We start from the raw sequence: 13644 nt of genomic DNA, 5'->3' as shown, positions 1-13644 counted from the left end.
CTTTGAGCTAAGTGGGGAGTGGACCCATGACGGTGGTACAGACAAGAACAGCAGTTTTGGCTTCTCCTTGTATGGCTGTGGTCTTCCTGTACTGGGGGAGAGGGGGTCAAGGGCTGGAGGGGGTGTATTAGGGGCAGTATACCCTGGAGGGTCATGGGGAGCTTTTTGGAGAATCCCTGAAGCTGGCATAGGACAGCTGCACCTCTGAAACCTTCCTACTTAGCCTTCAAACACCATAACTTGCTACTTTCCTACTCGAAGTCCAGGCATGGACCCACCCGCCCCCAACCCCAATAATATGCTGGGAACTGGGAGGACACCCCAGGTAACCACGATTCCCTCCCCACCCCAGCCCATCCACCCAACCTGGAGAAATGCGCTTAAGAGTCAAACAAGATTGTTTGATTGGCCAAACGGAATAACCAACATTTAAGTGAAATTCCATGAGAATGGTATATGGGAACATGGGGAAAAGTGAACAGCCTTTCCGAGCTGGTGTGAGAGGGGATGAAAAAACGAAGGAGAGAGGAGGAGAAGAAAAAATGCAAGGGAAGGAGGAGTTCGGCTAAAGAGTCAGTCTATTGTATTCTGGTGGGAGATGATCAAATCTGCCTTTCTGTTAGGAGTCACTTGTTTTAAAAAAAAAAACTATATTCACTTGTTTTTTCCTTCCCCCCTTCTCTGCATAAACAGTGCACAGTTTTTCAAGTGGAGAAGAAAAGGAGGGAGCGCTGTGGGGTTATTCAGAAAAAGACAACACAACACATGAGTACAAAAAAAAATATCACAAGAACAACACACAAAACAACTACGGAACTACACACCGGTAACCACCCTAGCCAAAAAAACCATACCAGACAGAATGGTCTGAGGCAAAGCTAGAAACTGGTTTATTTTGGAAGGCATTCTGTACACGGCTTATTGGAGAGGTTGCGAGTTTGTGTGTTTGTGTGTGTATGTGTGTGTGTGTGTGTCTGTCTGTCTGTGTGGAGGGGCAAAGAGGGTGAAATTAGCAAGTTTCTTGAGCAGCAACAGGTGTAGAGGAAGACAGCTGGGGGTGGGGGTTCCTTGCAGAAGGCTGGGGGAGATATTTATACTCCTTCCCAAAAGCAGTAGCAGCAGGAGGCCATTCTGTCCCCTGGGCTTTCCCAGTGCCTCTGCTCTTCTGTCCCAATACTGCGGTCTACAAGTGCTGTTTGCTGTTCCTGTCTTCACCAGCAGAGGGCATCGGAGAGGAATGTTCTCTGTTCTACTGAATGTTCTCCATCATTTTCAGCCATTCTGAAAGAGGGAAGAGTACAAGGAATATGTGAGACTAAATGAAATGCTTTCATGCACCCCCTGACCCTCCAACACAGTCACATAGGACACACAAATACAGAAACACACACACACACACGAACGCACGCACGCACTTATGCATTTTCCCCACACACAGACACATAGTGCACACACATATAAAAACATAAACACAAACATGCACACATACACTCACACACATACATACATATACACACACACACACACGCACACACACACACGTGGATATACACCTGCAGCATTAACACAAGGCTGTGACACACTTGCATGCTGCCCTCTGCTGTTCCTGTGACAATACTGATGCAGTTTAACTGAACTTCTTCACCTGGTTTGACCTCCTTCTAAATCCTCTCATATAAAATATCCTCATACCTTACCTAAAAATTACTTAAAGCATATTCCTCTCTTACAAAATATCCTGATATCTCAGCCACAATGATAGTGTAGCCACCGAAATCTCTCTTTCAAGACAAAAAGTATAGGTCTTGCAGGCAGTGTAAAGCCATTCTCCTAGGCACAGGACAAATGTATTGCTCTAGAGACCATTTTCCTTGGGGCCATTGTAAAGACATTCACCTGAAGGGCAGTACCAAGACCTTTCCTCTAGGGGGCAGTTCATATGGCCTCCCAACCACACCCAATCAGAATGTGTGTGGGTGTGTGTGCGCATGTGTGGAAATTGTCTCTTACCATCAAAGTCGATCTTGCCGTCGTTGTTTTTGTCACCATCTGCCATCAGCTCGTCGATCTCCTCCTCCGACACGGGCTCTCCTGAAGAGCGCAGGATCTCCCCGAACTCCTCGCGGTCGATGAAGCCATCGCCATTCCTGTGCACAGGCACCAACAGTTCCACGCAACGGCAAATGGGGACACTCTATCTCTCTGCCTGTCTTTTAAACACGGTTTATTTATGTCGCTATCACACATGTCTCACTGTCAAAACAATAGCAGTATTTCCTCTTTTGAGAAGTGTTCATGCTTGTGGGGATGTGGGTGTATATGTGCATGCGTGTGTGAGTGTTTGCTTGCTTGTGGGTATGGGTGTAAGTGACTCAGTAATTAGCTAGCATTAGTAATTAGCTAACATTAAATTCGGTCAAAATTCCAAAAGTGAAACTATGTAAATTGTAATTATAAAGTATAACTTAAAGAATTAAATAAAACAATTAAATTGTTCAATTTCATTGCCTTAGCAATAAAGGTCATACTTCAATGTTGTTATTTGTTCTTTATTTTAAAGAAGATATTGGTTCTGGTCCACCCATGCCTACACCATTGGTGTGTGTGTGTGTGTGTGTGTATACATGTGTGGGTGTTTGTATGCGTGTGTGTGTATGTGTGTGTATGCGTGTGTGTGTACGTGTGTGTATGTGTGTATGTGTGTGTGCGCGCGCATGTGTGTATACATGTGTGTGTGTACGTTTGTGTGTATGTGTGTACGTGTGTGTGTGTGTGTGTACGTGTGTGTACGTGTGTGTGTGGAGGGGGGCGTGCCTACAGAAGGACAGGAGCTGAGAAAGATGAGAGAGCGGTACACTGAGGTTGACGTACTTGTCAAACACTCTGAAGAATTCTGCCAACTCTTCTTCGCTCTTTCCGGCCTGGTCCTCTTTGAGCTGTTGCACCATCATGACCAAGAACTCCTCAAAGTCGATGGTGCCGCTGCCTTATGGGGGGCATGTGGGGGATTGTAAGGATGGGATAGAGGACAGGCAGACAGACAGGCAGACAGCCCACACATTGATACTGAACAGGACAGATGCACGCATCCCACAGCTGTCTGGGGTTATATACTGTAATATTTCACGCAATGAGCTGTGACCACAGCCCCGTGACCTTACCATCCTCGTCCACCTCCTCAATGATGGCATCCAACTCCTCTCTTGTGGGGTTCTGGCCCAGCATCCTCATCACAGTGCCCAACTCCTTGGTGCTGATGTCACCGCCACCGTCGGTGTCAAACATGTCGAAGGCAGCTTTGAACTCTGGGAGAACATGGTGGACAGCATATTCAGAAATTTCCTTTGCAAAAATCCTTTGCAAAAATCCTCAAATTTCCTTGCAAACTGGATGTCAGCAGATACCCATACTGATCAGTCATCTGATCTGATGACATCAACTCAAAATATACCTACATACAGTGTCTCTGCTCTTACCACAGCTCCCTTTTCTACATTCACATTATATTTATATTGAGGTATTTGGCAGATGCTTTTATCCGGAGGAACTTGTACACATTCATGTAACACGTACATATAGGTTTAGGCCATGAACAGTAGTGATGCCAAACCATCAACCGATCCGTAGCCAAGTCAATACACAATTACAATATAAAGGTAGATGCCACAGTAGCTGAAAGAGGGAAACAGAAAATGTAATATTAGGAATCATGTGGGTTAGGGGATAACATTTTAGACTGAGCATAGGAACAGCTAGTGAACTCAAGCTAAATGTTCAGAACTCAGCATTAGGTGAGCCAAGGTGCAGGATCCATAGGTGCATTTTTCGTCTGCGGCAGAAGATGGACAGCAACTCTGCTGTCCTGGTTGCAGAACCCACTCCACTAAATGCTGCAATGCATCACCACACTCTTGGCACTAAATACTGTACTTGTATCTTTGTCTAACCGTTGTTCCGAAAATTTAGGTATGCACTCATTGTACATTGCTTTGGATAAAAGCATCTGCCAAATAAAATGTAAAGTAATATAACTAAATGTAACTACCAACTTGACGCTATGTGATATTTATAACTTGTGTTTGTACTTATTCCACAAATGACTCACATTGCTCTGTGAGTCAACTGATTTCTCTGTGAGTCAAGTACTTCCAGCACTGTTCTTCTAACCATGTTATATGCATGTAAGAAAGACAACCTAATTTTCAGTCGCTGTGGATATCACATCAACTAAATGTGCATTGTTCCCAGTCTAGTTTCTGCTATAATTGTATGTGTTTTATTTCAATTCCAGAGTCCATCCCCACAAAACATTATAATAAGTTCTGTGTGCAGTGGTAATAAGTTTTACTGTAAATCAGAAGAGAAACTCACCCGCAATCATCTCCTCACTCAGGAAGGAGCGTGCGTCAGTCTGCGCGTCAGTAGGCTGCAGGAAAGAGAGAGGGAGAGGGAGAGGGAGGGAAAGGTGGGTGAGAAAGGGAGAGAGACAAGGATGAGTTTAGGCACCTCCTTTAAAAGAATGAGCCTAAAGTAAGCGTGGTAAGGCCACATTAATGCTTTACTTTTCATTTATTTTGATTCAGACCATTGCCTACATGTACAATGTACAATGACAGTGGACTAACCTTTCTTGCTAAATTATACAAGCCAACAGAGTTTTGCTTATTTATCGGGCTGATTTTAATTGGTCTTTCTGTGAAATTATTTCAGATTAACAGGCAACCCTGGGACACTGACCTGATCCCCTGCTCCACAGTAAATCCTGAGCTTGCTCACACTGACCCACTCACAGTTAGTTTTTCATTCTGCTGATGGAAACCCATGCAGATCTACCTGTTAACTATTAAACAGTCATAATATTTCATAGTTCAAAATTTGTTTTGCCAACAACAAACAGGCTGAACAGCAAAATCAAATTACTTTCTGGGAAATTTAGAAGTGTTAACACACTAAAATTTATAGACAGTACAGACAGCACCACAAACCTAACTAGTCAAAAAAAAAAAAGTTCTCAGGGGCCTTCTTATTCAACCACAGCCTGACTTCTGACCACAAAAGCAGAGATTTTGGATTAAGAGAGAATGTTTTCTTTTAATTTGGACTTCACCTGGAGATGTGCTTGATTGTGTTATTGGGTTGGGCCAAGATGCATATTATATGTTCTATAATTACCTCACGGACAGAACCCAGTTTATAAGTGTGGATGGTGGAAACCAATCTGACTTTTTGGAAATCTAAATGAGTCCCCCAGGGCTCAGTCTTGGCACCTGTCATCTTTCCTATTTATATAAGTGACATTAGTGTACCTTACCTAATAAACAGTTATAAACTTCATCTGTATGCTGATGACACTGTTGCTTATCCAAGTGATCCCTTAGTAAGCTTGAAGTATGGCCTTATCACCATTCGGAAGTCACTGTTAGTCTAGAGAGTAGTCTGACAAGCTAAAAGGTCCGTGCTTTTTTTAGGGTTCACATTAAAATATCCCAGACTGACATGTTGTTACCCTAGGCACACACAAATTGAAAGATTCTCATTTCATAATATATATCTATTTTTGTTTTATTGATGACAAGGTGTCATTAATAAAACTTCATACAGACAGGCTAACTAAGATGAAAATTAAAATCAGGTTTTTACAGCAATAAATCTTGTTTGCCACTTGACAGCAGTAAGAGGATTGCTCAGGCTTTTTCCTGCTCGTACTAGGCTATGGTGATGCAATTTATATGCAATGCATCACCCACGTTTTCTAAAGCGCTTGCATACAGAATACTGTAGTGGTCTTCACTTTACCACCAGTGCCAAATTTCAAACTCATCACTGTGGGATCCTATGCCCTGCCCTTTCAGAAACAACTCTCATCAGTTGCTCATGGGTGGCTCAATTGGTTAGGTCACCATGCTGTGGTGAGCCCCACAGCCTCAAATCCAGAAAGGGGCCAGTAACTCTATAGGGCACCATGCAATTGGCGATTGCTTTGCCCAGGGTATGGGCGGATTGTATGGTATGGGAGGATCGAGTCAATTAGGGGGCCTGTGTTTCATGGCTCTCTAGTGACCCCTGCTGGTCGATTGGGCAACCGTGGACTGCATGCCAAAGCTGCATATAACAGGCCTTCATCCAATTCCATTCCATGGGAGCTTGGCTGCAGGCCAACAACGCGTGGTGTCGCCAACAAGCAGGTTGGCGACACCACGCGTTTAGGAGGATATCTACAGTCTCCTGCATTGGAGATGGGCTTGGCTACGGTTGCAAATCACTAACATTCCAAATTAGGGTCGACATTGGACATAGCTACCACTACACATTGATTTGAAATTGAAATATAAAAACATATCCCAAAAGTGAAAGTGACCACCTTTCCAGCATTGTAGCCACCCAATTAAATGAAGACATGTATCATTCAGCATGTTCTTATAAGGGCAGTGTGTTTGCAATAAAATCATTCAAAATTAAGTACCTTTGAAGGTTAAAGTTAAAATTTTACAATGAGATTTGGTGTTGGATCTGATAGCCCATCCGTCACTCCCAATACTACCTTCACATATTAAAGTTACATTAAAATGTGAAGGTTAAATTTATATGAAAAATGAAGGGAAAATGATTTTAATAAACATTGATTCTCTTTGGGACCAACAGGGTTTAAACCTATGGATACAGCATGGCTGTGAAATCTCGGCCAAACTTACCCTCAGACCACAGTGAAATGAATAGCGATCAAACGTACCACTCAATATGGTATATTTACGAAGCAACACACACAGATGGATTTATGCAGCTTCAGCAAATTATGAAGAGCCCGTCTGAGATGCTCATAGCAGAGCTGCTGTCATCACCTCATCTCAGCTACACATGCACAATCTTCACATAGCTGGCCTGGCGCAGTCTGGCTGCAGTACACTGCACACGCACACGTATGTAAATGCCCACTCACACACACACACACACACACGCCCACACTCACACTTGCACACACACACACACTCACACTCACTCACAGACACAGATACGCACACACAAACATGCACACACAGCCAAAAGATCAGCTCAGATGTGCCACTGTGACTGCCGCTCTCACGCACGCAGAATTCCATCTCTCTGAGAACATTACTGCCAAGCTCTATCGGGATCTATTATTGGATCATTCAGCCTGCTTGTGCGCTGAATGGGTTCCTATGTGCAGGCATTTCCAACGTGCAAGCAACACTTCACCATAAGCGAGTGCGAGTTTGTGCTGATGATGAACGCATCACCGCGGAGTGAAAATCATCTTCAGTTATGGAGGAGAGAAGCAGCTGGTGCTAAACTTAACGACCCTGAGCGGGCTGGCTGACGTGTGGGAAATGCCTGTTAAGTTTCCCCAGGGTTTATTTCTGTGAGGGGAGGCCATGCATGATAGGCCAAACTGCTGCAGTAAAATAAGCCATCTCTTATTGGCTAGGATCCACCCACCTGTTTGCCACTGGGTGAGTCGATGATAGCCAAACATAGCTGATGCCGCAGGATGATCGCCTGGCCTCCCCACCTCCTCCAAAGCACCCTTCATCAGCCCCACAAATATGTCCGCAACACCTTAACACTCCCCCCCCCCACACTGTCACAGCGCTCAAGTTCCATAATCCCTGCCCCTATCCCCCCAAAGACCATAGCACACGGTTTCAATCTCACTCCCTCCTACATTCTCTCATTATTTTTGTCTATGTAAATAAATCGCTTTAAATCTCTTTTTTGCACCCTCACACACACACACACACACACACAAATACACACAATCACACATCACCATGGTGCAGCTCTGTACTAACATCACACAAACGTTTCAGAAACATCAAAAAGTGCCTCCACTCCGCATGATGACATCACTTCACGCACTCTAAATCAAAGACCTGAGAAGGGCACTAAATATAATCCATATCACTGTTCCCAGGAAACAGCCAGCCCCCTTTTGACCACAGGTATGCCAAGATTCACTGAATTCACTCAGTCTCTTCATCCACGAATTTCAGAACTAGAATATGAATAACAGCTGCATCACAAACAAATCCATTTCTCCTGGAGGTGTGGATTATTAAGTTCTTTCCAGGTGTTCCTTGTGTTACGTCTTCCTCCACAAAAACAGGAAACATGGAAAATGTTACTAAAAAAATACACATTGAAACCACTTTTTTTGGTAAACATCGTATTCAAATTCAGCCAACCATTAATACTGTTACTTTTATTTCCCTCTGTGTTATCCGCACTTTGACATAATGACATTTTCCACTAAATCTCTGATGAAAAGGCGGATTAAATGACTACCCCCACACTCTCTATGGGACCCAGCATCCTTTCACAAAACAGAGCATACACAGCACCCTTCAAATTTACCCAGCACAGCTCTCACAGTTAGACATGCATCTCAAACACAGAGCCGTCCTCCCACCCACGAAAATCACCATCAGGAATGTTCCCTCCAATTTTCACCAGCAAATAAATCCACCTTAAGTCTCAACCCCAGCAGGCTTGACTAAAGGCAAGCGACGGAATGTTTCTGATCAGCCAACATCAGCAACATGAGGAGGAGCTGCTGGGATGCTGAGCATTGGGTACAGTCGTGTGTGCGTACACTCCAAAGGTGTATGTACATGGAAGGAGTCATAAGAACTCGGCCTGCCCACCTGCTGCAGACACGCATTTTCCCTGCATCAGGCGATCTCCACAACATGTTGAGTGAATCGGAGCTAACAGGACAGGGTGCCCCTGCACCTCCATCAGTACAGACTCTTACCATGATGCTGGTGATCAGAGGGAGTCAAACCACAGAGAGACCGATAGCAGCGACTCCAAAGCGTAGCCTGCAGATGTCCTGCTGAAGTAAGTTCAACTAAGCCAGCCTGGGTCCCCCGTCTGTTCCGTTAATAAGTACCCTCAAACCCCAGCGCACTTCCCCAGAAAATACTCAGGATTGGGCAAGACCCCTTGGGCACAGGCGCTTCCTGCCCAATCACAGAGCTGCCTGGTGCCCCCCCCACAGGCCCCTGCATGCTTGGTAGACCCCCTCATTTTCCCATATTTAGCTAAAGGATGCCACTCCCTGTCTCAATTACATTTAATAAAAAAAAGCACTGCCCAGACGTGGGTAGGTTATTTTGGAGAGGATCCAGACAAGGAGCCTCAGAGCACTGCTTTTGAGAGAAGGAGGGTGGACGTGTGGAAGAACAATTTTACCCACCCACTCAGACATCAGAGAGAGAGTGAGGGGAGAGAGAGAGTGAGAGTGAGAGAGAGACAGAGAAACAGAGACAGAGAGAGAGACACAGACAGTGAGAGAGAGAGAGAGAGAGATAAAGATAGGGAGAGAGAAATGTGGTAAGGCAAGATAACTAAACAAGTTCACCTTTCTACAGCTTGTTAGCCCTGATCTGGTCCATCTGACCTGGTATCTCTGCAACTTGTTAACAATGACCCGGTCAATCTGATCGAGCATCTCTACAGCATGCTAACCCTGATTTGGTCAATTTGACTTAGAATTTGGTTCGCCAGTTACTACTTTGAATTTGGGTTGGTCCCACACAAGTCCCAAAATCACAAAAACTCTCACCGGTGTGAACGAGTCAAGTGTGAGGGGGGAAAAGAAAAAACAAACAGTCAGTCCTCCAGTGGCAACCATAGATAAAATCTGTGCAAAAAATCTGTCTCACCTTTTTTGTAAGAAGAACAATTAAGTGGACCTGAAATAAAACTAAGGTGGCATCACAATCCCCGTGGTATAAACAACAACCAGCACTCAACATGAACAAAGAACAATACCTTTACTTGGAGGGGATCTAATGCGCAGGTAAGACAGGTAAACCCAGGCTAGATAAGATGCAGGAGAATACACTTCCATTTAAAATATATGCATTTGAAAGGGCTTTTCATAAAGCCAGATTATGCATTGCATTTAAATCATTTTACCCCTGTAAGATCACAAATATTTGATTGGAGTGTTCTAGACGGAACATTCTAATTCTGATGTAACAATCAATTCTGGTAAGTGAAAGCAATGGAATTCTAGAACACACCATTCCAAAATCTACTCTTCAAAGGGTTAATGAATTTGGTTGTGGGTTTGGAGTCTGGGGACTGGATCACACCTGGTCGTGAGGATGAAGCTGTTTGGAAATCAGTGACAGAGAGAGAAAAGATAAAAGTTAAAAGCACAGAATAAAGGTGATGGGGAGGGGACGTTAGAGGGCTACAGTGAACAGCTACAGGAGGTAGAGATGCATATGGTGATTTGTACCTGTTTTAGCAGGTTAAGATAACAGTGTATGCTATATAACAGGGGCTGTAGGGAAGTTTATGTCCAAAATCTTTTAAACTTCAAAAAAGTGAAATAAGTTATGTGCACCTTTTATATTTCACACCTGAGCTAGGTTAGACTTTTGAAGTTAAAAGGAACATGCATCCAATGGGGTTTTACCTGTTGGAAAGTCTGCTGCAGTTTCCTGTAGTCACGATTGCTGTGTCTTGCATTTCAGTAGAAAAACTGTCTGAGAATTATGGAGGGAGCTTCAGAAAAATTGCAGATTAAGGCTCTCCCCTTTTCAGTATGCAGAAACGTGCACTTCATTATTACAATGTATATTTCCCACATGCTCACAGCACTGGGAAAGCGGACCAGGGCTTCAGCTTTTAGCCACTGTCTGTTCTTTTCCTGTAAGGACCTGCCTCTAAATGGACAGAGGTACATTTTCTTCAGAAACACAATTTTACAAGCATTTGTCTCACACACAGTGTCCTACACCTTGGTTCTGCTGCCCTCAAACTGATTCTTTGGTAGAGGCTCAGTTCGAAATGAGAAATGTATTCTTTCGTTGAATAATAAAAGCCTCAGAGGAAAGAAATGACTTCACTGACTGTGATTATTTTGCATTGCATTTGACTGGGACCATTAAACGCTGCAAGCTTACCCCCCTTCGCTCCCAAACCCATCCAACCCCCACCTTCACTCTCCCGATTGGATTTCTCTCAGTTGTCCAGCTCACTTGAGTTTCATTGGCTTTGAATATATTTACCCCAAGACATTACACGATACAGCCACAGGATCTGAACACACTCCTGGAATGCTGGACCCTCATTCATCAGAATAAAGACACATAAACCTGTCTCATCTTACCTCCCGATCCCTTTCCCCAAACAAACAGTCCTCCAGTCCAGAGAAGGGAGAAAAAATTTCTTATAATTATCAGGCTATGCCAGAACTTCAACATCTTAGTTCAACAACTTTTGGCAATGTGTGCTTGTGAACTGAACATTCTTTGTATATATGCCACAATGCTTGTGAGAAATCAAAGATACAAAAAACAATTTTGCATGTAGCATTAGGCTAATCTTATCAGAAAGGAAAGTATTCCTCATGTTTCAGATTTTATGATACATGAAGATGCAGCTGCATTCTCTCACGCATATATGCACACATCTCAGTTCTGCCCCATGAGGGTTGGGGGTTTGAACCTATTAAAATTTAATGGCAACAAATCAAAAGTTAATGTGTAGCTAGGAAGAATTAGAAATAAACTCAATTCTAAGTGAAGTTAGAATTGAATTTATAATATTTTTAAGTAAAATTGAGAGAGTGGCAGATGATGTTTTCACTAAATTTAGAGTAGAGTTACATTGGGAAGTGAGTAAAGATTAAGATCGTAAAGATCAGATCGTAATTGAATATGGGGGCAGTGTTTAGGAGTGAGGGCTCGTTGCTGGTAGTTTGGGGCTGAGGGCTTATTGGTGGTAGAGCCTGGGGGTGAGGATTCATTGGTGGTAGAGTTTGGAGCTGAGGGTTCATTGGTGGTAGCTTGGGGGTGAGGGCTTATTGGTAGTAGAGTTTGGGGTGAAGGCTCATTGGTGGTAGAGTTTGGGCGTTGAGGACTCGATTGGGGTAGAGTTTGGGGGTGAGGGCTCATTGGTGGTAGATTTTGGGGGTGAGGGCTCATTGGTGGTAGATTTGGGTGAGGGCTCATTGGTGGAGATTTGGGTGAGGGCTCATTGGTGGTAGATTTTGGGGTGAGGGCTATTGGTGGTAGATTTGGGTTGAGGGCTCATTGTGGTAGATTTTGGGGATGAGGGCTCGTTGGTGGTAGATTTTGGGGTTGAGGGCTCATTGGTGGTAGATTTTGGGGTGAGGGCTCATTGGTGGTAGATTTTGGGGATGAGGGCTCATTGGTGGAAGATTTTGGGGGTGAGGGCTCATTGGTGGTAGATTTTGGGGGTGAGGGCTCATTGCTGGTAGTTTGGGGGTGAGGATTCATTGGTGGTAGAGTTTGGAGCTGAGGGTTCATTGGTGGTAGCTTTGGGGTGAGGGCTTATTGGTAGTAGAGTTTGGGGTGAAGGCTCATTGGTGGTAGAGCCTGGGGGTGAGGGCTCATTGCTGGTAATTTGGGGGTGAGGATTCATTGGTGGTAGAGTTTGGAGCTGAGGGTTCATGGTGTAGCTTGGGTGAGGCTTATTGTAGTAGATTTGGGGGTGAGGGCTCATTGGGGTAGAGTTTGGCGTGAGGACTCTGGTGGTAGATTTTGGGGGTGAGGGCTCATTGGTGGTAGATTTTGGGGGTGAGGGCTCATTGGTGGTAGATTTTGGGGGTGAGGGCTCATTGGTGGTAGATTTTGGGGGTGAGGGCTCATTGGTGGCAGATTTTGGGTGTGAGGGCTCATTGGTGGTAGATTTTGGGGGTGAGGGCTTATTGGTGGTAGAGTTTGGCGTTGAGGGCTCGTTGCTGGTAGTTTGGGGATGAGGGCTCGTTGGTGGTAGATTTTGGGTGTGAGGGCTCATTGGTGGTAGATTTTGGGGGTGAGGGCTCATTGGTGGTAGATTTTGGGGATGAGGGCTCATTGGTGGAAGATTTTGGGGGTGAGGGCTCATTGGTGGTAGATTTTGGGGGTGAGGGCTCATTGGTGGTAGTTTGGGGCTGAAGAATTATTGCCGTTTAGAGCTTGTGTGCGCGGGCTCTCTTTCCACCAGCAGGCTGACAAACATATTTGGCTGCTCTGATTGCGCTGACTCAGGCTGGACAGACTGCGAGTTGGCCCAGTGAGAAGGACTATAAAACGAGCTCACCTGTCTCGGCACAACTCTAAAAATTAAGACTGAAGAAAATGTTAATGGTACAAACCCTACTTTGGCCCAATGGCTAGTATAGAAAGTAGAACTGGGGTTCTAAAATAGCAAAAATAGAAACAACAGAGGAGAATATTTAAGATTAGAAAATAGCACCATGATATATACAGTTCCGAACACTGTGGAAAGAGTTGCAGAGGATATTAAAATGAATTAAATATGTACTTAAAGAACCTAGGCCTTTAGCACACTCTGTTTGTACTTCACGGGTAGTGAACTCCCAGGTGGTAAAGGGATAAAGCTGTCCACTTTCACCCTGTGGTGGGTCTCCAATCTCAGACTAAACGGGCATCAGTGTGCCGCTCTCCAGGGTGCTCTTTGTCTGTAGGCTCTTGATTTACAGCTTCATGGTGGCTAATTGCACTATTTATAAGTATCAGCTATCGCCACAGTAATGGTTTGGGGTGGCGGGGTGCAGACAGATATTCGTATTTTGACAGGAGTATTGCGCTGAATGCTCAAGGCCCTCTCCACTCAAATCAGAACCTGCAGACTGATTTTACT

General features: G+C 44.4%; 1 protein-coding gene across 1 annotated transcript; it reads right to left on the bottom strand.

Moving 5' to 3' along the window:
- Positions 1-866: 866 nt before the first annotated feature.
- LOC135237952 (troponin C, skeletal muscle) lies at positions 867-8910 on the bottom strand. Its single transcript, XM_064305544.1, has 6 exons — positions 8771-8910; positions 4372-4426; positions 3162-3305; positions 2872-2986; positions 2011-2147; positions 867-1281 (listed from the first exon to the last, which is right to left on the bottom strand). The coding sequence occupies exons 1-6, from the start codon at positions 8771-8773 to the stop codon at positions 1250-1252; spliced, it is 486 nt and encodes a 161-aa protein (XP_064161614.1). The 5' UTR covers positions 8774-8910; the 3' UTR covers positions 867-1249.
- Between the last annotated feature and the right edge of the window lie 4734 nt (positions 8911-13644).

The sequence above is a fragment of the Anguilla rostrata genome, chromosome 13, assembly GCF_018555375.3.
Source record: "Anguilla rostrata isolate EN2019 chromosome 13, ASM1855537v3, whole genome shotgun sequence".
Lineage (NCBI taxonomy): Eukaryota > Metazoa > Chordata > Actinopteri > Anguilliformes > Anguillidae > Anguilla > Anguilla rostrata.
Note: the sequence above shows the minus strand (reverse complement) of the source record. Positions and strands in the feature narration are given on the sequence as shown.

Bases quoted from the DNA above. Each gene is read 5' to 3' on its own strand.
- LOC135237952 (XM_064305544.1), bottom strand. The intron at 3,306-4,371 runs GTGAGTTTCTCT...ATGTTCTCCCAG, and splicing joins GAGTGAGGAGATGATTGCGG to AGTTCAAAGCTGCCTTCGAC. The intron at 2,148-2,871 runs GTACGTCAACCT...GCCTGTGCACAG, and splicing joins TTCTTCAGAGTGTTTGACAA to GAATGGCGATGGCTTCATCG.